This window comes from Salminus brasiliensis, chromosome 21, assembly GCF_030463535.1.
Source record: "Salminus brasiliensis chromosome 21, fSalBra1.hap2, whole genome shotgun sequence".
NCBI classification, from domain to species: domain Eukaryota; kingdom Metazoa; phylum Chordata; class Actinopteri; order Characiformes; family Bryconidae; genus Salminus; species Salminus brasiliensis.
The window spans coordinates 1,233,586-1,260,700 of record NC_132898.1 but is presented as its reverse complement, the minus strand read 5'-3'; the positions used below and the strand labels follow the sequence as shown (position 1 = coordinate 1,260,700).

General features: G+C 43.2%; 2 protein-coding genes across 3 annotated transcripts in view; both read left to right on the top strand.

Annotated features, from left to right (window-relative positions):
- dgkab (diacylglycerol kinase, alpha b) overlaps positions 1 to 5,310 on the top strand; it is a 17,553-nt gene extending 12,243 nt beyond the window's left edge. For both annotated transcript variants that reach the window (XM_072665687.1, XM_072665688.1), the window contains 6 exons: positions 139 to 203; positions 2,250 to 2,340; positions 2,737 to 2,923; positions 3,053 to 3,173; positions 3,962 to 4,022; positions 4,840 to 5,310. In XM_072665687.1, coding sequence (XP_072521788.1) covers positions 139 to 203; positions 2,250 to 2,340; positions 2,737 to 2,923; positions 3,053 to 3,173; positions 3,962 to 4,022; positions 4,840 to 4,920 — 606 coding nt within the window. In that variant the 3' untranslated portion in view covers positions 4,921 to 5,310. The remainder of the gene's footprint in view (positions 1 to 138; positions 204 to 2,249; positions 2,341 to 2,736; positions 2,924 to 3,052; positions 3,174 to 3,961; positions 4,023 to 4,839) is intronic.
- Positions 5,311 to 9,723: 4,413 nt separating this feature from the next.
- On the top strand, positions 9,724 to 20,039 carry LOC140542739 (probable nuclear hormone receptor HR38). The gene is made up of 7 exons (XM_072665657.1): positions 9,724 to 9,752; positions 13,805 to 14,670; positions 14,760 to 14,889; positions 15,013 to 15,167; positions 15,989 to 16,191; positions 16,286 to 16,464; positions 17,377 to 20,039. The coding sequence occupies exons 2-7, from the start codon at positions 13,813 to 13,815 to the stop codon at positions 17,655 to 17,657; spliced, it is 1,806 nt and encodes a 601-aa protein (XP_072521758.1). The 5' UTR covers positions 9,724 to 9,752; positions 13,805 to 13,812; the 3' UTR covers positions 17,658 to 20,039.
- The last annotated feature ends 7,076 nt before the right edge of the window (positions 20,040 to 27,115 follow it).

Below are 27,115 nucleotides of genomic sequence, written 5' to 3'. Positions count from 1 at the left end.
TAGGACCATGCTGGCCTCGTGGCTCCAGTACAGGACAGTAGAAGCAGATGTCAGACACTGGGGGAGTTATAATATTGTTATGGTTATTGTTCATATATTGTTTTTTGAACATGCCGCTTATGGTGGCTCTCTCTACAGGACGCGTCTATAGCCCACCGGTTCCACACCATGAGGGAGAAGCACCCACAGAAATTCAACAGCAGGTAGCAGCAGAACCAGAGCTACACCAGTACTGACAACATGTCCATGCTTTAATTTTCTGATGATAAATAGCACAGAATCCTTCATATTTCTCAGATAACTGCAGTTGTTATGGATCAAATTCTGTTGTTTTACCTCTTAAATGTATTTGATTGAATTTATTTTGATGTTATTATTCTGATATTATTATTATTATTATTATGTACATTATGTCATTTTAAATATATGATCTATTAATATTAATGTTAAATATCAATATTTCATTTTTATTGTAATTTAAAGATAAATTATTATTTATCTTGTATTATTTTATTTTTATATTATTCATATATATATAATTTGAGACGTTTAATAATATTAGTTTTAATATTAATATTTTATATTTTAGTTTTATATTAATATTTAGGTTTTATTAGTTTTAATCTTATATTAATATTTTTCTGGATTTTCTGAATCTGCTTTGAATGGCTGGTGGTCTGATACTAAGTTAATTTAGTCATAAATTAGTATTAATATTATATTAATATTTTGTTTTTGAATCTGCTTTTAAAGGCTAATGCTAAGTTAAATTGTGACTGTTAAATTAATGACTAATAATAAAAAAAATATTATTATTATTATTATTATCATTAATAAATAATATTAATACGTTTTTCCAAAGCGCCTTTCTAATACTTGAGGTCGCTTCACACAGCGGAGGGACAAAAAAACCTAAACACAGAGAGGGCAGAGGAGGAGAGCGGAAGTACTGAGAGAAGAGGAAGGTTTTTTAACTGAGCGTTAAAAGAAGAAGCCGGTTGGAGAGAGCTCCCTAGCCTGGGTGCCGTAGCGCTGCATGATCTACCAGCAGCAGTAACTAATCTAAATTTAGCACAGAGGACCTCTATCAGCAGACCTGAGTGACCGTGCAGGACGGTAGGGGTGTAAAAGTCCAGATTAATGGACTGGTGTCAGATATTTGTGTGTCAGCAAGACTTTAGGACTTCGGACTGAATGCGGGGCGGGACAGGTAGCCGGTGTAGCTGGAGAAGGACTGCAGTAATATGAGCTGAGGTTCAGGGAGAACTCTAGCAGCAGAGCTCCGGACGCACTACAGAGAGCAGATGGTTTTGTTAGGAAGGCCAATGAAGGGCATTGTAGTTGTCTAGGCGGGATGAGACTTTCAGCGTCTGAGAGCATAGGGGGCTCAGGCCAGCAACATTATGAAGGTGGAAGAGAGATGTTTCGGGCCCGGCCCTGATAGGAGGCCATCAAAGTTCAGGGTAAGATCTGAGATTGTTGATAATGTTGACTTTGGGCCAGGGAGTTAGCTCACATCTAGAGTCTAAGACCGGACATGCAAGACATAAGGGCAGAGGGTGCATCATGAAGGTAGGGTTGACCTGCTAGAGGATCTGATAGATCTGCTTGTCATTTGCATAACAGTGGATATTTAAAGCATGGCTGCGAATGATCTGACCAAGGAGTAGCAAGTAAATGATGAACAGAAGAGGGCCAAGGACTGAGCCCTGGGGAACTCCTTGTGTATCAGCACTAGGGGACGAATTGAGCTTCACTAGAGCAACCAAGTGAAATCTCTGTTGGTAAAATAGGAAATAACAGCAGGATCGTATCAGTAATGCCGATAGCCGAGAGACGGGAGAAGAGTATTCCGCAATTAAGCGTATTATAGGAGGTGCTTAAATCTAAAAGAAGGCGGATACTGAGCTCGGCTGAGTCAGTAGCGAGAAGAAGACCACTGAAAACCCGCAATTGTACTGAACCCAGACTGAAAAAGGCTCAAAAGGAGGAGTAGGAGTGCTGCTCATCAGGGAGGGCCGTAATTGAGTGGACACCACCCTTTCTAACAGCTTCGCTAAAAAGACAATTGGTTAGAAATTGATTGGTAATGATCAAGGCTGGTTGTGTCCAGACCAGTTTTTTAAGAATGGGAGTGATGCCGGACCTTTTACGACGTTTTGTGACCAATACAGTGAGTCTGAAGTTTAAAGCAGTTCGAGTCTTTTAAACGAAGGTTTCTGTGCCTTTATATTGATGCCTTGTTACAGAGCTAAGAACAAGCTGTGGTACTTTGAGCTCGCCACTTCTGAGACCATATCAGCGTCCTGCAAGAAGCTCAGAGAATGCCTGACCATTCAGGTAAAACCTGCTCAGCTGCCGTTACTGTAGCATGTTGAACAGTTATTTTGAACGTTGTTTTATGTTATATTTGACGTAGTGTGTAAATGCATAATTATGTAATTAACTATGTAGTTGCGCGACACATTTTATTTCCGTACGGTATTTATTATTGTACGGTAGGAGTGTAAGAAAATATCAGGAAATCGATGGATCGCAATATTATGTTCTGCAATACTGCATCGATTCTCAGGAACACAGTATTGATTATTAATAAATAGTTTAAATGTAAAGATTGGTGTCAGACAGTGGTTCATCTAGTGTTGTGCTTAAACCCGGACCACTAGAGGGCAGTGTTGTACTCTGTCTACAGATCTCACTTTATTTAGATGCCTTATTGTCTTCTGTTGTCTTCAGTGTTGTGGCATTCCACTGGATCTGAGCAGCCTTTCCCTGGAAGGAATCGCTGTTCTCAATATTCCCAGCATGCACGGGGGCTCTAACCTGTGGGGAGAGACGAAGAAGACTGAGGACGCACATAAGGATGAGGGACATTGCCCACAGGTCATTACTGACAGCGACACCCTGGAGAGGAGCTCACAGGGTGGGTGATGTTTAGTGTGTGTATATATATATATATATTTAAAATGATTAATAATGATATAGAGCTGAGTATGGAACTATTATATAATATATATATATAATATACTGTTCCTGTGTTGTAATTTTTTAGATATGAGTGACAAACTTCTAGAAGTTGTTGGACTTGAAGGAGCCATGGAGATGGGTCAGATTTACACCGGCCTGAAGAGCAAAGGTCACCGCCTGGCTCAAACAACACAGATAATGATCAAGTATGTGTAGAATTCAGTGACCATTAACCATAACTTGCACCCATTGCACAGATGTGCAAATGCACACACACACACAGCTTGTGAAGAAGCACTGCCAAAGGAATAGGACTCTCTGAAACCGTGGAACTGGGTGGGGTGGTGATCATCCAACATCCTGACCTCACTAACACTCTTGTCACCTAATGCAACCAAATCCTCACAGCAATGCTTGAATAATCTAGTTGAAAGCCTTCTTCCCTGGACAGTAGACATACACTTTTTAATACACTTGATTTCAGAAGAAAATACGAATAAGCTGGCGTCCCAATACTTTTGTCCATATATCGATTTAGTATCCTTTTTGTGTCCAGAAGTTTGTAGACGCCTGCTTGTCCAGAGTTACTTCTGAAACCCTCTATACTGCAGGGACCTCTTCTGAATAGGGCTTTGCACTAGATGATGGAACATTGAACATTGCTGTGAGGAGGATTTCATTGCATTCAACCACACAAGGGCATCCGTGAGGTCAGGTACTGATGTCGGTTGACTAGTATACCTCATCCCAAAGATACTGGATGACAGAGAGCACAGTTCCACTGCTCCACAGCTCAATGCTGGGGGGCTTTATCCCCCTCTAGCCCATGTTTGGCATTGGGCATGGTGCCAGTAGGTTCATGTGCAGCAGCTGTGGAGAACATGCAGGCTCTAGACACGCAACTGTGTGGGCAATGGGTGCAGCTGAATTCACTGATTGGACAGGGTGTCTGGATACTTTTGGTCTTATGGTGTATCTGCTGTTTCTTTTTTAGGACAAAGAAAGCTTTGCCCATGCAGATTGATGGCGAGCCTTGGATGCAGCCACCGTGCACAGTAAGTGTGTTTATATTTACTATAGATTTTTTATTTATATTTCTTATATATATAGCATAAATAACAGCATCTGGGGTGTTTCATGATACGCATATTAATATTTGGCCCTGGAACAAAATATAGAAAACCAGGACAGGTGAAGGTATCCTGTAAAATCTGTAAAATCTGGACATCCAGTCACCATGTTTATAAATATATATATATATATTTATACGTAAAGGCTGCTGAGACAGATGTGTAAATGCACACGGCTACACAGCTTGTCTAGTCCCTGTAGAGAAGAAGTACTGCCAATAGAATAGGACTCTCTGGAGCAGATAGATCAACATCATGACCCTACTGGCTCCATGCTGCCTAATAATGCCAGGCGTGGGCTAGAGGGGTATAAAGCCCCCCAGCATTGAGGAGCTGTGGAGCAGTGGAGGAACTGTGTTCTCTGGAATGATGGTGGTGGAGCTCCATCCAGTACTTTTAATGGGACGAGTGAGGGAGTTGGGATGATGAAGTGGGGTAGTGATCATCTCTTTAGTGCTGTTGTGGCTGAATGCAATCAAATCCTTACAGCAATGCTCCTCCAAAATCTTGCCTTCTTCTCTGGACAGTAGAGACTGTGGAGTTCCTCCAGCAAAATCTCGAAGAAACTCTTTTTAATCCCTTTGATTTCAGAAGCAACAAATGAATGAGCAGCTGTCCCAATACTTTTGTCCATATCGTTTATAGTGTCATGGAAAATGTCCTGGGAAGTGTTTTTTTTAAAGGAGCGGGAATCCTGTAAATGTTTGTATACACCTCTGAATGTGCATGTATGTCTCTGCAGATACACATTACACATAAGAACCAGGCCAGTATGCTGATGGCTCCTCCTGCCAAGTCATCCGGATTCTTTCACCTCAAGTGAAGAAACATCTGTTTTGGACGTGTAGATTTCCATGTGTTAGTTTGCAGCATTTGTGTATAGCAGATGTAACCGTAGAGAATTTATATGAAACCTCGTTTTCTTTTCTGTGTGCAAATAAATGAAATACAGGAATATTCGATTTTAGACTACATTAGATTCCAGTAGATTAGACTGTATGTTGAGCTTCAGTGTATTCCATGCCAAAGGTCTGCTGAAGGTGTCCTACAAACCCATCCCTGCTGTCAAACTGCTGCTGTCCTAGTCCTAGTCCTTGTCTGTCAGTGACCTTCGTCTGACCTCTTACTGAAACCCACTGATGTATGAAGTATACCTGAACCTCTCTTCTGTATCTGTTCTGTCAGAAGTTAATAAACAGAAGTCTGAAGAGTCTCAGAGGTTTTTTGCCCAGGTTTTTTTACTCCAGTGCCAGATCCACCACCCACCCACTGAACGCTTACAATCGCCCGGTTTTCTCAGCACGGTTAGCTAACGGGCCACAGAACCGTTCGGTGGGAGTGCTTAATGTTGTAGGGTTCCCATGATTAGCTTCATGTTAGCGTTAGCTGATCATTAGTGTGGAGACAAGTACGCTTTACATACACTGTACACTGTAGCCTAATGAAGTATACTTGAGTCACCTACGGGCCTCGTCCAACATTGCTACGTTAGCTATGGGCTATGGGCCTCCAGCAGTGCTACGGTCTGGCTGCCGGGCTCGTACAACAACTCGTCCGCTGCATTAGCATCCTCGGTCCAACTTGTGGAAACTAGTATTACCTTCATACACTATGTTAGAACACCTCGTCCAACAGCGCTACCATGGTGTGAGCACGGCCTGGCCGCTGGGCTCGTCCAACTATGGTGCCGCTGCATTAGCACGCCCGGTCCAAACACCCGGTCCAAACTAGTATTAAACTAGTATTAATACTAGTATTAACTTAACAGTGAGCTACAGGGCATTAGCATGGCCTCCCTGCCGGGCTTATCCAACTTCGATACTGCTGCGCTAGAACAACAGCGCTACCTTGCTGTTGTGCTAGTCCAACTTCGGTTCCATGGCATTTGCATGGCCTCACTTAGTGGAAACTAGTATTACCTTCATGAGGCAAAGACCTAAAAAGTGAACTGCAGGGTTCCTGTATTAAAAACAGCTGGATTTTGGACTGTATATCGTCAGGATATACGCCAGGACCACGGCTATAGCTATCTGTTAGCATAGAGCTAACTGCAGGCCGAAGTCAAAACCTCACTGAGTTTCAGACAGACTTATTTCTTGCCGTGGTTGGAGAGAAGTGAGATTCTGCGATGCTAACAGATGGATTACAGCTCCAGTGAGTTAGCTAGCCTTAGCTACATTAGCCCAGAAGTTGTAATGCAGGGCTAAAGAACAAAACTGACCCGTAATTATAGCGAGACACTGTGTGAGCAATTCCTGGTCCTGATTTTATACACCTGTGGCAACAGGACTGAATCACACACCTGAATCCAATGATTAAGAGGTGTGTCCCAATACTTTTGTCCAAGTTACAGAGCGGGGTCAGGGCCGAGTGCTGAGCTCAGAGCATAGTGCGGAAAAGTGTGTCCCAATACTTTTGTCCATATGTTGGAGATGTTGATGCACTACATGTCCAAAAGTATCCGGACAACCCTTCTAATTTGTGAGTTCAGTTGTGCCCTTGGAGCTTGTATAACCTTGTACGACCATCAGAATGGGGGACGCTGTAAGGGCTGTAAGGTCACTGACTAACAGTACCTGCCCTCGCCGATGCTCTCGCTCTTGTGGGGCTCCTCCTCACAGCAATGTTCCAACATCTAGTGTGAGGCCTTCCCAGAAGAGTAGAGGCTGTTACTGCGGTAACGACGGACCAACTCCTGGCTGATAGCCTTGATTTTAGAAGAAGCGCTGGAGGAGCATCAGACTGTTGGCATATATAGTGGAGCTTGGACTCTTGAGGTGTCTGAGGTGTCCGAGGTGGTCAGGGTGGTCGGGGTGGTCGGTGTGTACACAACCAAACAGTTTTCTGAGCCAGGGAGGTCGGGACAGCTGCTGCTGCTGGTATGAGTGCACTGCGGCTCCCTCGCTCCTGCTGCCCAGCTCTCTCAAAAGTGCTGACAGGTCAGTGCAAACAATACCAGCGTGGCAGTCATGCCCGGATGAGATCAAATCCACGGGTGCCGTCGTTATCTATACTCTGTTTTATCTCATTAGAGTTCGAGTGGCTCTCCCGGGATGGAGCAGCTGACCGTCTCGGTTTAGAACTTAATCTGAAGACCCCCGGCCGCCGAGGCAACTTATGAATGTGTGTTTGCATGAGTGATTACGTTGACTCTCTCCTGGGTTTTCTCCCCACACTTTAAAAATAAAACGATCCCCCATTCCTAGCGTGGAGACGCTCTCCGAAGAATTAAGAGGCGATTAGTTACTGGGTATAGTATCTGGCCACTTACATAAGAAGCACTCGGCCGAGGGGTTTTCTCTTCTGCTGACAAACTGAGCAGAACAGATGAAGCCTGAAGTTCAAGTCTAGTATATATAAATAAATATATATATAACCCCCGATCATCCATAACATTAAGTCTACAGGTCCCACTTGAGGCCGGTTCAGGCATCTACTCCACAGCAGATTCTTCAAGGCCTGTAAGATGTGAGGTGGGCGGGGCCTCCATGAGCATCAGTGAGGCCTTGGGTATCCATTGCCTTGTTGTCCTTCCTTGGAGCCCTTCCTTTGGTACGTACTGACCACTGCACACCGAAGAAACACCCCACAAGACCTGATACTTGATATGGTTTTGGTGGAGATGTTCTGACCCAGTCGTTGTCCAGAACATCCAGAACAGTGTCTCGGATTCTAACACATCACCTTTAAGAACCGGCTGCCTGACTCGCTGCCTGCTATGTAGATCCATCCTCTGACAGGAGCCACTGGAATCATCACCAGATCATCAGTGCTCTTCACTCCAGCTGTCAGTGGTTTTAATGTTATGGCTGAGCTTGAATGAATGATAGCACGAGGGATCCTGATCCGCTGATTTACTGCTTCTCCCAGAGCGTGTCCCGTCACGTCTGTGGGCTTTGTTGAGGCCGGTAGCTGTTGCGCCTGTCCGACTGTGTGGGCGTACGAGTTTTTCTGTTTTGCGCTCAGCTCTGCGATTGCCGTAAACTGGAACACACCCAAATCACCCAGCTCTATGAAGCTGTTACGTAACTGAGGAATCACTCAAGAAGCCAAATATGGTCATTTGTTCCATTTACATCTCAGAGTTTGGGTGAAGCTGCTGAGGTTTACAGCAGCTGGACTCAGAGGGTTCATCAGTGAAGCACCAAGTGAATCTACTGTCCTTTCAGAAGAGGCTTCAGCTACAGCTGTACTGTTTGACTTCTGGAGAATACGTGGGGTTTCTAGAAGCCAGCTGAATGAAGCGGCCACAGTGAAGCTGTATTGAGACCAGATCCAGACTCATTACACTGCTGAACCTTTACTCATGTTGTTCCTGGAGGGCGGGTTCTAGCCTTAAGTCTTTATTTACACTCACACACACACACACACACACACACACACACACACACACACACACACACACATATATATCTTTAATAATATAATATAATATATTCTGCATATGTATCCAATGGATGGGCTATGGGGAGCAGGGAGGGTGAAGAGCCTTGCTCAAGGGCCTAAAAGCGGCAGCCGGGTATTAAACCCTATGTATATATATATATATATATATATATATATATATATATATAGATAGATAGATAGATAGATAGATAGATATAAAGATATATATACCCCCCCCAAGTGCAAACACCCCTCCATAAACACACACACACACACACACACACACACACACACACAATTTTGATGGTCATAAGTATTTGGACAAAGGTTGATCAGAAACATACATACATACATACATACATATGTATAATATAATATAATATAATATAACATAATATAATATATTCTGCATATGTATCAAATGGATGGGCACTGGGGAGCAGGGAGGGTGAAGAGCCTTGCTCAAGGGCATAAAAGTGGTAGCTTGTCAAACCTTATATATGTGTATATATATATATATATATATATATATATATATATATATATATATAATTTTGATGGTCATAAGTATTTGGATGTTTAGGGACTGTTACACCTCGTCTTTGTTTACATGAGAACTTGTTTGTTTGTAAACAGCTAGCATTTTAATTTCTAGTGTCACTAATACATATGGAATTATATTCATAAAATGAGCATATTCTAATACATTATATATTTATAACAATAATAATGTAATAATGGCACTATAATGAATGGAACAACACCCAACAACAAACGTGGTTTAAGTGGTCTACACCACCAACCCCATTAGGGGCTACACCCTAAACCCATGTAAACATTCAGCAGGTGTTCATATTAACTCGTATTGGCTCCCTTTTTGCGATTCGACGCACAATGTCATCGCTTGACGTCTATTTATAGCCCCTTCCAGGCCGTAATAGCTCCGAGCCTCTGTCGTCTGCCCGCTATTTTTAGATCACACGGGTTCCGCCGCCCTGTGTGCGTCAATGGAATCCCGGTTGCGCTTGCGTCAGGCCGCCCGGAAAGGCCCACTGCCTTATATGGGTATGGCTCCGCCCCTTTTAACGACGTAACGGCAAAAGTGTAGAGTAAATGGCACGTCAAGCGCTGCAGGCGGCTCATACACGCTCCTTCAGTCGCTCTGGACATGAGACTGGACCTGTTGCACACTCTTGTCTCTGGCTGGGATTAAAGAATAGAGTCGTTTTTGGCTTGAGAGCGCGGATACGTCTTGCATTTTGGACACAGGTAAGTTTATGAGATGTTTTGGACGTTTTTATCGTAGCATCTTTTTCGAATTGTCCGTTCCACCTTAAATGGTGCAGCAGTTACATTCGGGCGCCTCGGGCGCCCGAATGTAACTGCTGCACCATTTAAGGTGGAACGGACAATTCGAAAAAGATGCCAGCGAACAAGGAGCTAAAGCGTGTATACTGTTTTTATGGTCCAGCAAGGGGTGTGTGGACATGAGTGGCAGTGGGTGTGTTGCTGTTATGGTCGTACCTGACCTTCCTGTCATGTATTTAATGCTCAGGTATTTTAATTTCTAATTATGCACTATTTAGCTAGGCGACTTTTATTATATTTGCTCTAAAACTATGCTTAAGTCGCGTCTGTGAGGTGATATTAAGGGGTTGTGCTGCGATTAATATTATTTAAAAAATAATAGTAATAATATCTCTTAAAAATGTCAAAGTTACATAAAGTTGTTAGCTAGTTTATTAAAAGATTATTATTATATTATATTATTATTATTATAAAATGTTTGTGGGACTTTTATTTTATTATATTTGGAAATAAACCCCTGCTTCTCTGAGGCGATATTATTATTATTATTATTATTATTATTATTATTTCATTTCTGGTCTTATTAGTGAAGGAAAAATATATATTTTCTTTTGTGAGTGAAGTAATATTATGACCAAAAGTTACTTTTATTATATTTATGTTAATGCTGAATTGATTATTCATGTTTAAACATAGCTATTATTGAATATAAAACACTACAAATTAAAAATAATAGCAAATATTTGTGCTTTTTGCAAATAAGTCAGCCCAGTAGTGTCAGAGGAGTTAAAAGTAGGACTAGGTGATATGGTTAAAATATTATATCACAATATTTCAAGACTTTTTTTCTAATGCATGATAATTATCGCACCAGTAATGGCTATTCAGATACTATTCCGTCCTTAAAACAGTGATTTTTATTTAATAGTCTGCAGTTTATCAAATTAAACTGACTATTTACATCCGGATCCTTTTTTGTGCATCATAATAACATGATATATCACAATTCTCTAAAATATTATCGTATATGTGCAGCCAGTAGGATCTGCAGCTGTGGATCCCAGTTGATGGCTGCAGGGCCTGGCCGGTCATGGGGTTTATGATGCTAAGCACACACTTGGTGATCAGGGTTAACCCTATAGATGGCAGCGAGGGGTGTCGCATGTCTCTGTGGCATGCTGCGCTTGTCCGCAGTTTATTATGTGTGTAAGTATTTGACTACGTGCTCGCATGATGCATGGTCACTGTGTGACGGGGAGGCCTTCCCCAGAGGTCAAAACCTCGCTGTCTTTGGGATCCAGGATGTCAACAAAGAGCGTAAGAACCTGCAGCAGTGTAATAAGCTGTAGTTACAGAAACACACTGGGGTTCCGGGGTCTGAGAGCAGGCTTTACTTTCAGCTCAAATGAGAAAGTAGAATATGTAAATGTGGACACTTCTGATTTGCTGAGTATTTATTTTTATGCAATTTATTTTTTGATTTCTCAAAACCATTACTTGAAAAGAGTGGTTTTGTTTTCATTCATTTTATTATATTTTATTAAAAACATTATGGTTATTAATAAACATAATTAATCAGCATTTCAGTTTCCACGCCGACGTAAACGAGCCGAGTCAGCTAATTGGCTCGTCTTCACCTGTTCTGTTCTGCTCTGCAGGTTTAAAGGGGGGTTGCACCGATTTCCCAACGTTTCTCCATAACGCAGTGGATGAGATGTAAACACTCATCCAGAGGGAGTTGGGTGTGAGATTCTGGTTGGTTGTGGAGAAACGTACCCACGCGGATTTCTTTACAATGGCGGTGAATGGAATCAGACATCAGTTGCCACGACTACAACACACATATACAGCCGTTTTATTCAGGGTCCGAACCCACCAGTGAAGCTACATGTCTTGATAATAGTAAAAAAGTGGCTGAAAAAAAATAATATATATATTTAGGGACTACTTTCTGTAGCAGCACTACACCCTGCAGCATGTATCCCTCCACCATTTTAATGATCTGATTTTAAAAGCAGGTTCTAGAGCCGAGCTCTTCTCAGAACTCTGGTAGAACCGTGTCTCAGGCATCAGGCAGCGTCTTCATCACCATTAGGTGAAGAACTTTCTGTGAGGAGCTTTTAGTAGAGCTTCAGACGTCTGCTTCCCTTCACCTCCACTGTAGAACCACAGCTCTGACTGGGGGAGCTTATCTAGAACCGAGTAATAAATTCTATAATACTGGAATTCTCCTTTAAATCAAATAAATTAATTTTTTAATGTGGTCTAGGACTTTCGGACCCCACTGGACCCCACTGGACCCCACATATTACTATTGCAAATGATTGATTGTCACAGAAAAAGTATAATACTCAATCATACACAGATAAAGAGTCACAGATAAACACAGTCACACCCCCCAACACCCCCTCCCCCCCCGCACGCTGGCCTCCTTGCATGGCCTGGCCCACCGCCTGCAGCTGAAACCCAACTCCATGTTCTCCTAAATGCCGTCAGTCTTCCAGCACTGGACGGAGAGTGTGTTTATAACTGGGGGCGGGATTTAAGCATTAAGGGCTGGTAATCGAATCTCCTCCGGCGAGGCTATCTTTCCGTGAGACGGCAAGCTGTCTAAGCTTTTCTGGGAATTTCGTCGAGGTTTGAAAGAGAGCACATCAGTAGCCAGAGAGCTGCGATAGCCACCGCACAGAGGTGCTAAGATGCCTTTGAAGTGGCACTTCCACAAGAGTTGTAAAGTTGTGCACATAACAGCCGGAGCTGGTGACAGATCTCGTAATCAAGTCGGTGCTGGGCATGTCAGAACCCCTCCATTTTTTTACACCCTTAAAAAAAGGGGGTTGGATATAAGGGTTCTTTTAATAGGTGGAGAACTTCTAGATTATGTGGTTCTTTAAAACGTGACAGATGCTCCTCACGCTTACAGTGATCAAATGAGAGTCTCCAATCCATGGAGAAAAGTGGCAATAGAAACAGTCAGAAACTCCTATCCTACAGTTCTTATTTACGTTCCTTGTTTTCGTTCTCCGAGGTTCACTTAGAACATCTGTGTGGGAACCAAAACGACCAGCCCCTCTTCATCCCCTACAGCTGAACACGCAGTATTTGTTACTGTACCTTTAAGACATTTAACATATGCAAATTGAGCTCGGCTCGGATGGCTGCCCTGTACTCCACCTCATTCAAAAAGCTGTCCAGGTGTCTGAAACCCACCGTATAACTTCACTGTGAGTGGGTTGGGCTAAACCACTGTAGGCCCGGTAGGCGGGGTTATGTAAATAGGTTTTTTTTTTTGTGACCTCACAAAAACTGTGAATCCAAAACGGGCCTTTTTTCAGCTTTTTCAGCTCTGCTTACACACTACATTACACTGTTCTCCTTTGAAGACCTGTTTTTAATGATATGCGCCCTTTAAAGAACCTTTGAAAGGTTCTATAGGGAACCACAGGCAGCGCCTTTGTTGCTGAGCGTGAGAACATCTGCTGTTTAGATGATGTAAAAAGTATTATTATTATTTTGTTTTACATTAATATACAATACACTCAAGGCAAAAAGGGTTCTACATAACAGTGGAACCCCATATGGTGCTAAGCAGAACCAAAAAAGGTTCTAATGTCACCCTTAAAAGTTTTATAACTATAAAGGGTATAAAGGGGGATAAAGGGTTCCTCTTACACAAGGAATACCTCTTGTAGATGGAGAACCTTTTTATAGAACCTTTTAAAAATGGTTCTATAGAGCACCAAAAGGGTTCTTCTGTTGTTATTTAATTCTTTAATAAGTTATTTTTTTTTTTAGTTTTTAATGAAATAATTGACTAATTTTATTTGTGAATTAATTGTAATTGTTTTTTGCAGTTGGCAAAATTAATTGCAATTTTGGTAATTACTCCACAATTCTAATAATTACATTTGTTGTGTAATTGAACTCTTCATTTCTAAAGAGTAGAATTACAGTAGTGATTGTAAGTCAGTAGTCAATAGTAATTCTGGGTATATATATATATATATTTGCAGCTGCAGCAATGCCTTGTGTTGAGACCCAGTATGGAGCTCTGCCTTATGAAAACAACTACTTCAGCCCCGATTTCCTAAATCCAGGACTCTCCACCAAGCTGAGCATGGACCTCAGCGGCCAGACGGAGCAGCTGTCCCCTCCATCGCTGCCTGGCATCAGCACTCTAGTGGGAAATCAAGCCGGAGAACTCGATACCTTCTCCTGCCAGTTCACGGCCTCTGTGCCGGCAGCCGCGAACGCAGGCCTGACCGGCAGCGTCTGCAACCCGTTAGCTGAAGGCTCCAGCCCACGTGACCAGCAGTCCCCCTTCAGACTAGACGACGTCCAGGTCTACGGCTGCTACCCGGGAACCTTTTCCCTCAGCTACTTGGACGAGACGTTGTCCTCCTGCGGATCTGACTACTACGGCAGCCCCCTTTCGGCCGCCGCCTCGCCCTCCACCCCAGGGTTCCAGACCCCGTCTGCGTCCGTCTGGGATGCTCCGTTCAGCCCCTTTTCAGCCTCTGCTGGTCCTGGCTGCTGGGTGTCGGAGGTCAACCCTCTGCCCCAGCAGCACTCCTTCTTCAGCTTCAACACACCGGTGGAGCAGCAGTCGCCTGTCGGGGACCACCAGCTGCACACCAGGGACGAGAACGCTTATGGGCAGCTGCCTCAGCTTCACCACGCCTCTCCGCTGCATTTCCAGACCCCGGAGTTCGACCACAGGTGCTTGGATAGTCCGGCGCTGAAAGAGGAAAGGAGTGTACCTCATACCTCCCCGAAAGCCCGGAGCCCCAACGAAGGACACTGTGCGGTGTGTGGGGATAATGCGTCCTGCCAGCACTACGGGGTCCGCACCTGCGAAGGGTGCAAAGGGTTTTTTAAGGTGAGCTGCTCTTGCTAATTTCCTATTGATCTAATATTTCTAATATTAATAATTCTACTATTAATATTATGCTGTGGTTTCTTCTACAGCGCACTGTTCAGAAGAACGCTAAATACGTCTGCCTCGCCAACAAGGACTGTCCAGTGGACAAGCGGCGGCGCAACCGCTGCCAGTTTTGCCGTTTCCAGAAGTGCCTTGCAGTGGGAATGGTGAAAGAAGGTACACCTGAACAACTAATCACTGAATGACTAAGAAAGAGCTCCTACAGAATAAAGCCGTGCTTTAATGAACAGCAGCATCGTTAAGAAAGCAGCGTCTGTTTTTCTGTTTCCTGCGTTTTAGTGGTGCGCACAGACAGCCTTAAAGGCCGACGAGGACGCCTGCCTTCCAAACCTAAGAACGTCCCAGACAGCGCTCAGCCTGTGAATATCACTGCCTCTCTTGTCCGGGCTCATATTGATTCCAGTCCTGTGCCTGGAAAACTGGACTACTCCAAGGTGAGCAAACTGACCAGCTGTCCTTAAATTAGCAGACGGTAAACATGTGTCCAGCAGAGCTGTGACCGTTCAGCAGATCCACCAGATTGCGTGTAATTATCAGTGCAGTGAATCTGAGCCGTGACCGTGTGCTTAATGCTGACGTTACTGCTGAGTGTAGAGATGTTAGCTGTGCTGCAGGTTTTGCCTGACTGTACTCCAGAGGGACTTCAAGGGTTCTTTGGTACAGGCAGTGGTTCTATAGAGAACTATGACAACGCAAAAATGGTTCTTTATAAAGAACAAAACCTCTTATAGACGGTTCTTTTCTACAAAGCAGGTTTAGTAGTGTTGTAATGGCAGCGACATCAGCAAACTGTGCTGGCCCCTGTTGCCCACCCCTGGGTGAAAGGGTTCCACTATTGTTAGCATCCTTTTTTTAGTTCTACTGTAGATAGAACCCTTTTGTTTGTTATTATGATGCCATGAAGTACTCACTACTATGTACTAACCACAAGCTAACATGCTAGCACTGATATATAATATAATATTGCGCAATATGATGGAATGTATTTTATGACCGTATATCAATTAATTTTAATTGGTTTAATTGGTAATTGGTTATACGGTCAAAGGAGGCCTTAACTAAAACTTGAGCTTTCGCTGCCTCATCTGTTATAAATACGTACGAATGTCCATAAACTGGTTCAGACTGAAAGCATTTGGAAAATACGCTGGGCATTGTGGGAAATGTAGTCCCTGTAGTGTATCTTCATGGCATGTAAATTGTGAATTGTGAAGACTCCTTTTAACAGCCCTCGTTTTGTCTCTTTAATGTCCAGTACCAGGAGGACGTGAGCAACCTGTCTGAAAAGGAGGACGCCAACGACATCAAACTGTTCTATGACCTTCTGACCGGGACCATGGAGGTTGTCCAGAAATGGGCTGAGGCTATCCCTGGATTCAGCTCCTTCTGCAGAGAGGACCAGGAGCTCCTGCTGGAGTCGGCCTTTGTGGAGCTCTTCATACTGAGATTAGCGTACAGGTGAAAACAAACCCCCATCGTCCTGAAGATCTCTGCAGATCAGCAGATCAGAACTAGGACCTGTGCTAATTATGTTTTAATGACTTTCTTTCAGATCAAATCCAGAAGAGCACAAGCTGATCTTCTGTAATGGCGTGGTGCTGCACCGCCTGCAGTGTGTGCGAGGCTTTGGCGACTGGATCGACTCGATCATGGACTTCTCCCAGAGCCTCCATCGCATGAGCCTGGATGTCACGTCTTTCTGCTGCTTGGCAGCTCTTGTGATCATCACAGGTGAGAAACTCACTACAGCGCACTACAGTGGGCTTCACCCCACAATGAATAACTCTACAAACCTTAAAAATGGTTCTGTATACACAATATGTCCAAATATTTATGGACACCCCTTCTAATGAATGCCTTTAGCTACTTTAAGCTGCACCCATTGCTGACACAGATGTGCAAATGCACACACACAGCTTGTCTAGTCCCTGTAGGGAAGAAGTACTGCACCCTATTGGCTCCATGCTGCCTAATACCAGGCGTGGGCTAGAGGGGTATAAAGCCCCCCAGCATTGAGGAGCTGTGGAGCAGTGGGGGAACTGTGTTCTCTGGAATAATGGTGGTGGAGGAGCTCCATCCAGTACTTTTGGGATGAGTTGAGGAGTTGGGATGATGAGGTGGGGTGGTCTTCATCCAACACTCTGACCTCACTAATGTTTGTCTTGTTTAGTAGAAAGCCTTGTTGACTTGTTGAAGTAGTGGAACCATTTTTGGTGCTATATAGAACCACTTCATAGCTCCTGCATAATAGAGAGGAATCATTGAAACCTTCAAATGTGTCTCGGAGTTGTCCAGGTTCTACAGTATATTCTGTATGCCTTTACTAAGAACCCTCAAAGAACACATTTTTTAAAGAACCTCTGGAGAACCTCTTGTACATGGTTCTTTTAATAGTGAATCGTTTTATTGTTGTCATGTCCAAATCAAAGTACCTTCCTTGGTCCTATATAGAACTCCTATTCGCTCTATTGAAATGTTCTACACCAACTAAAGGGTTCTTTCTAGAACCTTTACACAACTCACACTCCCAGACCCCACCTAAAAATTGGCTTTCTGAAGAGTCATGGAGACTAATATATCCTGCCGTGACTTCACTCCCTCGTAAACCCTCACCTTAACACTCCTCTCTTGTCCTCTCTGCAGACCGGCATGGTCTGAAGGAACCAAAACGTGTGGAGGAGCTCCAGAACCGCTTGATCTCCTGTCTGAGAGATCATGTGAGCAGTAGTAGCAGCAGCAGCAGTGGCGGCAGCACAGAGCCCAGCAGAGCTCAGCCCAACCTGTCTCGATTGCTAGGAAAACTGCCCGAGCTGAGGACTTTGTGCACTCAGGGCCTGCAGCGTATCTTTTACCTGAAGCTGGAAGACCTGGTGCCTCCACCCCCCATTGTGGAGAAAATTTTCATGGATACTCTTCCATTCTGAGACGTAAAGACTGAGATCACTTACTGGAGATGTGCGTTCAAGTGCTGAAACTGGAGGCAGGAGAAGATATGAGAAACGGACCACAGACAGGACTGGAGGGCAAGAGAGGAACATCGTGTTTCCGTCTCTATCAGCCTGCTGGGACTTTCTCTGAGAAATAGAGACTGCCATTCTTCTGAAACGTCCCTGTCCGTGGTCTACGTAAGGAAAGCGCCTTTCCTCCCACATCCTTTATCTTCATATCAGGTCTTTGTTGTAATGTCGGAGCACAAAGTTAGAGGGCATTTCACCTGTGCTTTTCTGTCCTTTCGTTTTAATGGCCGATCGTGTGAGTGTTTGTTTTTTTGGTTTGACTTAATTGCTATGCAAGTACATTTATATATTCTGTGAATGCTACACACTTAGACTCTGAAGGTACGCCGGACTTCGCAGATGTGACGCTCAGCCGACCTCGTCACGTTTTCCGATAGCACAGGAACCGCATCTGAAATCAATCAGGACCGTGTGGGCAGGATTCACTCATGCAGTGATGTAGTGCCACATTAATCTACACTCATGTCCAAAAGTTTGTGGACACCCCTTCTTTTTAGTGAATCCTTCTGCATAAAAGTACATATGTACTGATGTAGGTACATAAGGCTTACAGAATCTCCTTGGAAAAGCACTGACCAATAGAACCGGATGCTCTGAAGCAGCCATGAGGCCCCATGCCCACCAGGGTCCCACCAAGGTTTTACGCTGCACATGCGGTCTAGATGGGACCCATGTTTGGTTGTAACCATGGGGCCCAATTGGGAAGCCCACCCAGAACCCACCTAGCCCACCTTCCTCCAGTGTGAGCCACACACTAGCATACAAGGGGAGTTTTTGGGAGAGGAAGAACTAATCATCCAACATTTGCAGTCAGATCCTCACAGCAATTTTCCCAAATCTTGTGTCCCACAAGAGTGTCTACAAACTTTTGGCCGTATAGTGTAAAAACCAGCTAGCATTAACAGAGTTTATACAGTTGAATAAACTCTAGCTGTGATAAAGTCCGGACCCATTAATACAGTCACAGCCCCCCACAGGGGTGTAAAGGTGGCTTAACTACTGAACTACTGAAAATAATTAAGTATAATAATGATTAATATAATCATGTATGTTCCAGTATTACTAAAAAGAAATCAGTAATCATTAGCTCAGTATGAACCACTGATACAGAGTATAAATAGTGCCTTATAGAGATCATACGTACCATTTATTTTTATGATTTTACCCCCCCCACACACACACTTTTTGTATGTTATTTTTGTCATTTTGAGCATTTCTATTGGTCCATTCATCAGTAGGTACAATTGACACAATATAAAGAACAATGTCAAAAGATAAAAAAATCCAAATATGAAGCAATTTTATATTATCCCCATCAGTATTTTGAAACACTGTTCAGATAATTAGCTTTTTACTATTTGAAATAATTTCCACTGTTAAGAGTTCTGAGTTTAGGAATGCTGGTGGAAATCCCTGTACATGAAAGTTGTGTATTTGGAATTATGAATACAGATGTATTCAACTATTCAAATCGTGTACTTTGTGTAAACTTATATACAAACGGTTTTCTCCAAACCTCGTTAGAGGTTATCCATAAGAGTAAATATAATATATATATATATATATATATATATATATATATATATATATATATATATATATATATATATTTTTTTTTTTTTTTTTTAAACAATCCTGAAAATCTAACAATGACAGATCTGTACTGAAACCCCAATATAGGAACTTGTGGCAACTGGGGGGAAAAAGCAGAATCTCAATTTATATATTTAATTATATCAATTAACATTTTCCATAAAATATTTGCTTCCTAAAGTAAAAATGGAAGAACACTGGCACTGTACTGTAGTGTACTCTACTGTACTATAGTTTACTGTACTGCACTGTACTCTGCTGTAGTGTACTCTACTGTACTGCAATGTAGTTTACTATACTGTACTTTGCTGTAGTGTACTGTACGCTACAGTATTGTGCTGTACTCTGCTGTAGTTTACTATACTGTACTCTACTGTACTGCAATGTAGTTTACTACACTGTACTCTACTGTACTCTACTGTACTGCAATGTAGTTTACAATACTGTACTCTACTGTACGCTTAGTTTTTTGTTTTATTGTTTTGCCTCTGACTGATATCTGAACTGGACAGGTATGGAAATGTCTAAACATGAGCAGCTACGAGCACTTCAGGCAGCATTCTTAAAAAGGATAATCTGTTTTGTTTGATTCTGTATGTTTGTAATACAAAGTGTGTTTATGTTTATGGAGTAATTTATATATGTGAGTTTTCTTAATGTATATTCCAGAAATTTGATAAAGACTGATTGATACAACACTGTGTTTTATGGTTATTGCAGAGATCGGCTGATCTGTCGATCGTTGGTTCCTGATCACCAGAAAGCCAAAGCCATACCACAGAATAATTAGGAAAAAGACAGATTAGCAGACTTGGCAACACCCCCATTAGTAGCACCTGTACACCTAATCAACCAATCATGTTGTAGCAGTGCAATGTGATAAATCATGCAGGTACAGATCAGGCAGCTTCAGGTAAGGACCAGCTGAATATGATCTCTATGGCACAATAGTACTGGAGTGTTCCTAGAGCTGCTGGGATTTACTATGTTGTTGAGAGAGGTCAACAGAGAATGGCTGGTCTGGTTGGAGCTGGCAGAAAGGCCACAGTAACTCAGATACCCACTGTGTACAGTAGTGGAGAGCAAACAAGATCTCAGAGCATCTCACAACACGTCCAACCTTGAGGAGGATGGTTTCCAACCACATTGGGTTCGACTACTGTCAGCCAACACCAGAAAGCTGAGGCTGCAGTGGCTCAGCACAGGCTCTCCAACACTGGAGGAACGTAGCCTGGCCTGATGATGGAGGTGATGGGTTTTAACACCAATCATTCATCTCTTGAAAGCCACAGACCATGTTGCTGACCATGTGCTTCATGACCCCACCAGCCCTCACAATTGACCCATCTTCTAACGGCTTCTTCCAGCATGATGATGCACCGTGTCTCAAAGCAGAAGTCGTCTCCTACTGGTTCAGTGTTCCTCAATGTTCTCAGTCCCAGTCACCTGCTCCGAATGCAGTGGAACCCTTTTGGGATGTGGTAGAGAGGGGGATTCTCAGCATGAATGACCTGCAGATTTGTCATATCTGTTTCCACACGTCCTTCCCTGCCGTCAACACACCTCCTATAGCGGCTGGGTTTCACTTCTCCACACGTTTCCCAACACGGTCCCACACAGCTCTCACTGGGGTTTAGATCTGCTGATTGTGTTGCCATGACATCACCCGAACTTCCCTTACTCCGCGGCCCACGTCGTCACTGGACACGTCACACAATGGAAGGACCATGCATGATGATAAATCCTCCATTCACAGTGACTATACACTGCCACCATAGCGCCAGCCGGGGCCTCTCAAAACCGCCTCAGCTGCTACCAGTCAGACATGCAATCATGTTTAGGTCATCCACATTCTCGTTGGATCTTTGGCAGGCACAATGGAAAAAACAAGGGTGAGGGAGTGGGGGGATGGTTACCCGAGCATGTGTGAGATGTGTGGTAGGCGATCTCCTTGCCCGTGTGTATGAGGGCCTAACTTGGAGGACGAGTCCTTTATAAAACCCCGGAATCGCTGATTCAGCAATGGCGAAATTCCTGCTGAGTAAAGTTCCACCAGGGGCTCATCCGTTCAGGACAGTCTAAGGCATCTTAATAGTGGATCAGTCAGCGATGTCATTAAATATACACAGTGTCAAAAAGAGGTCCATGGAGCTATTGCATCAAGTTGTGGCTCTGGTGGCCCACTGTCCAGTCCATTGGACCTGACCCAGCTAATCTACTCATTAACCAACGCTTACGTTGTTATCAGGGGTTGAAAAAAGCCTGTTTACCACCCTATGATTGTACCTCGGAATATAACACCCTATATATACACCCTCTCATGTGCAGTTAGCTAGCTGAAGATACTGCAGTAGGCTCTGCAAATGTTAGCTTTTAGCCTTGCACCCGGCTAGCACCTGCCTGCGTTACCCGGCTTCTCAGCGACGCACAGTTTATCCCTTGCAGCTGTAGTGGTCCTCCACTTGTTCACCTAGCATTAGCATTTAGCCTCCCTTCCATATGCTGTTGCATTTAGCCTCAAAAAGCTTTCGCTAGTGAGCGGTGTTTGTGTACATCATGGTGGTGTAAATGTAACACGTAGATTTGGCCTGTAATCTGCGCTTTGAGCCACCCCTAAAGGTAAGGATTTACACATGCATTTCTGGACAAGCTGAAAGCTAGGTGGAGCAGCATGTGGGCTGAGGCGGTAGAGTAACACTACAGGGTTTTACTCTAATATGACTCTATGGGTTCTGCAGCGTTACACAGCAGTTCTGGAGAGAGGTTCTCCTCCTGCAGCTCCACCACCAAACCTCCATAGTGCAGTAGCAACAGCGTTCCGGCCCGGAGTGGGAATGACGGAGACGCCGTTCTCCCTGTTCCAGTCAGTCTGTGGAGCATCAGCATCAGATCCTGAAGCTGCTGGATTAAGGTGGAGCTGATACAGGATGATGGTTTAAGGTGGAGCTGATGCAGGACGATGGTTTAAGGTGGAGCTGATACAGGATGATGGTTTAAGGTGGAGCTGATGCAGGATGATGGTTTAAGGTGAAGCTGATACAGGACGATGGTTTAAGGTGGAGCTGATACAGGATGACGGTTTAAGGTGGAGCTGATGCAGGATGATGGTTTAAGGTGGAGCTGATGCAGGATGATGGTTTAAGGTGGAGTTGATGCAGGATGATGGTTTAAGGTGAAGCTGATGCAGGACGATGGTTTAAGGTGGAGCTGATACAGGATGATGGTTTAAGGTGGAGTTGATGCAGGATGATGGTTTAAGGTGAAGCTGATGCAGGACGATGGTTTAAGGTGGAGCTGATACAGGGTGGAGCTGATGCAGGATGATGGTTTAAGGTGGAGCTGATGCAGGATGATGGTTTAAGGTGGAGCTGATGCAGGACGATGGTTTAAGGTGAAGCTGATGCAGGATGATGCTTTAAGCAGGTTTTGCTTTTGAATGAGGACGTAACAGTGCGTGAGGTCACAGCAGGTCACTTCCGTGCACTGAACTCTCAATCAAATCTATAAATACAGTTTTCCATTCAGAGGCACATTTAATTGTCCTGAAACAATTGGTTTATTTGTGCTTGTTTATAAGCAAACATTTATGTGGGATGGTATAAACAGCTTATCTAGGGAGGAAAAAGCATGCAAAACATTTTCCCACACTGTTGGGTAACACTCTCACCGCACTGCGTCAGCGCTGCCTGTGTTCCGCGTCACTCCGGCCGCTTTCCAGGCTCGCCGCTGGGAGATCCCCTTCTCTTGTTTTTCTCTGGAAGCAGCATTATTTTCACTTCCCTGAGTGGCAAACAATGCCAGGACTCTTCCATGACCGCTAGGCCTGACGCCACCGCACCTGTACGCCAGCAGTGGGATGATGTCACTCTTGGAACAACACAACAACAGTGCCTGGCCTGAGCGGTGGCGGGGCCGTGGGGCTGCAGTCCTGCGAGGCCTCAGCTTCCTCTTTTGCTTCTTCTGCCTCTTCAAGAGCTTTCTCTGCTTCCTTCCTCCTTTTACTGCGGTTTGGACTGTTCCCCTCGTTCAGCAACATTCCCATTTGCTCCCACGACTTACCCTGCAGTGACCTGCAGCCTCTCTTCCTGCCCCGGTGACACCCAAACACAGGCCGGGTCACCAGTGGAAGCACTGTAATTGTTGATTTCCAGGTTTATATTAAAATAAATGGTCAGTTATTGTCAGTGGACTCTCAGACCAGGATACTGCTGTATACAGCCTTGTGCAAAAGTTTTGGCATCCCTGGTGAAATTCCTGGTTTTGTTGGATGTAAATAAGTCACATCTTCTGCAGATAAATAAATTAATATTTGGAGAATAAATATGGAGATTTTTTTAAATGTCAGTCAATTTTTACAATTTTACATTCTTACATAAATACCCTCATGTTTAATGCAGCTCAGTATTATCAAAAGATAGGAATAAAAATAAATAGGAGCAAATAAAATAATATTTAATCAACTAAAATCAACAACAGGCAAACAGGAGGTAAACAGACGAATAAACACAATAGAAAAATCAAGATGATCGAGGAATAAGAGTAAATTCTAGGATAAAATGAGCAAATAATACAATTAAATAATACAATAATAATAATAAAATACAATAATAATTAATAATAATAATAATAAATAATAATAATTAATTAGTGAAAGATAAAAATAGAATAAGCCTAAAACAAATAAATAAAAATCAACATATAAATACAAAAGGTCAAAATATGAGAATATCTCAACTTTTAAAAAATTAAAACAATGTTAATGAAATTGGTCAAAATAAAAAAATTAAAACAACCATTAAAATGATAAAATGTAAAACATAAGAAGAATAAGATAAAAAAAAGCAAATAAAAATAAAGCTTAAATAAATAAATGATTATTTAATATAATTATAATTTATTATACAAGACAAGACAACCATGTTGACCAACCATTTGTGACGGACACAGATGGAATTTGGCTTTTATCCCATCTGTGCAGTACACACACACACACACACACACCAGTGAAACACACACAATGGACAGTGATCACACACACCCACAGCGGTGGGCAGCCATTGCTTCGGCACCCAGGGAGCAGAGAGGGTGAAGGGTCTTGCTCAAGGGCCCAACAGTGGCAGTTTGCCGAGCCCGGGTATCGAACCCACAACCCTGTGATCAATAGCATGGAGCTCTAACCGCTGAGCACCACTGCCCCTATTATTATTATTATTATTATTATTATTATTACCATATTATTATCAGTGCTGCAGTGTGTGTGTGTGTGTATGTGTGTGTGTGCTGTATGTTCAGATGTTCGGGGCTGTGGAACCATCCTGAACCGAGATGAAATGAATCTGCAGCAGAGGCAGGCGATTTGACCTTGCAGGCCCCACGCTGACCGTTCTGCAGACAGACATCAGGGGGTATTTAGAGGCATGGCCAAGCGTCATCTGAACAAGCAGTTTCCTTCCAGGGGCTCTCCAGGCAGAGAGCGCGGTGGCAGAGGATCCGGTAACTCTGGCAGGCTGTGGCAGCAGGAAGAGAGGAGAGGAGAAGGGGGGACTCAGAGCTCAGAGCTGGACTTATGCTCGTCTAGCCAGCAGTAGAAACTCGGTAACTCTCAGAAAGCTCTGCTGCTGGATTCTGCACACTGGTCTGTTTTACTGTGTGCTGTGTGATCACGCACCACCAGTACAGTTCCATACAGACGGTGGAACCGTGATCACTGGGGGGCTGCACTGTGAGCCATAGACCACACCAACGAGTCTTAATGAAGCTCCTTAACGAAGCCCTGGAAACAGTTTGGACGGGCTGTGTGACTACTGCATCAGACCCCTATAACCCAGGTTATTGATTCCATCCGCCGATGGCATCTTATGAGGATCAATATCTTGCCCTGCTTACCGTACAGGTTCTCCTGGCCTCTCTTATCTTCTCAACTTCACTTCATCCTGGTCTTTGCCCCATTCTTTCATAACAGGCCTGTAAATAAATAAAATAAATAGAAATAAATAGAAATACTGTCTTTAATGTGGAGAATTATTTTCTTTAATCATTCAGATCATTTCAATCAATTTTTACTTCCATAAATACCCTCATTTTTAATGTAGCCCTGTATTATCAAAAGATAATAATACATTATTAATAATTATTATTATATTATTGTTATTAATAATAAATTAATTACAAATAAATAGGAGCAAATAAAATCGACAAATTAAAAAAAATACAAAAATCAAGATGATAGAGGAAATTATATGATAAAATGAGCAATTAAAAAAATATAATAATTATATTAAAATACAAAAATATTTAATTAGTAAGAGAAGAAATAAAAAATAAAAAATATAATGAGCATAAAACGAATAGAAAAATATCACCAGGGGTCTTTGAGCCTTCTTTCATAATGGCCTGTAAACATGATGGTCAGAGCATTCCAAGCAGTGTACATTCGGACCCTAGCTGGTCATGCAATACTCTGGATTTCAGGGAGCTGTGAGCGGAGGCATACTGCCCGCTCGGAGGCCTAAATTTAAAACATGTCATGTATGATTTCCTGTCTTTAATGATTGATACGGGCATAAAAATGTCCTGTTGACAATATAAGCCTCTGTAAGGTTTCCAGACCCCATGAGTTTGACACTTGACCTGTGAAATTCCCGATCCTAAACAACTATCTGCTGAGTTCACCGCGGTTCACCATGGAAAGTGCACTTTCCGTCCCCTGTATACTGAGGCCCTCCCTCACCAGCTCACAGGCACGTCTTTAGGGTATAAAAATACAATGTCAGTGTAGCTTAATATACAATGGGCTGACCACCAGGCATCCCACCAGGCCGCTCCCATACATAGTAAATAACCTACATGTAATACCAGTATACACGGTACACCTGCTTGGCCATTTTATCAGAAACACCTACCATATACACCATACACACTATGGCGTATCCTAAAATGAATGGAAAGGGACCACCATAGGACCACCAAAGACCAAATATTATCGGGTTTTTCTATAATATCGAACACTCTGTGCAATCATTGGCCACTTTATTAGAAACACCTACCACATCTTGTAGATGTACAGTTCAAGACCATGGCCCATCTGTTGATGAAGACTTTGTGATATTCATTCTCTAGCCCTTCATCCTCAAACCACAGGATCATCATCCACCACGGGACCATCCTCCACCACAGGACCATCCTCCACCACGGGACCATCCTCCACCATGGGACCATCCTCCACCATGGAACTTCTGTTGTCAGGTTATTTTTGCCTGGTAGGCTATTCTCAACACACCGGTAACACTGATGTATGTAAACACCCCAGCAATACACTCGCAACTGTGGGTCCCTCGGCCTCCAGAGAAGCCCTTATGATACGCAACGTCTGAGGCCAATTTTGTAAGTACATCTACCACTCTAGACCTTCTGGAAGTTCTAGATAACTCACTGTCTGTGGATGTGAGCCTCTAGATCTTCAGAGAAGCCCTCACGATTTCCAAAGCATAGGGCCAACTTTCTAAATAAATCCACCACTCTAGGGCTTCTGGAAGTTCTAGATATCTAGAAACGTCACTGTCTGTAAATGTGGACCTCTAGACCTTTGACGAGCCCTTTTAATTGTCAGTGGTTGAGGCCAATTGTGTCAGTAAACCCACCATTCTAGGCCTTCTGGAAGTTCTAGATACATCACTGTCTGTGAATGTGGTCCTCTAGATCTTCAGAGAAGCCCTCACGATTTCCAAAGCATAGAGCCGATTTTGTAAGTAAATCCATCACTCTAGGGCTTC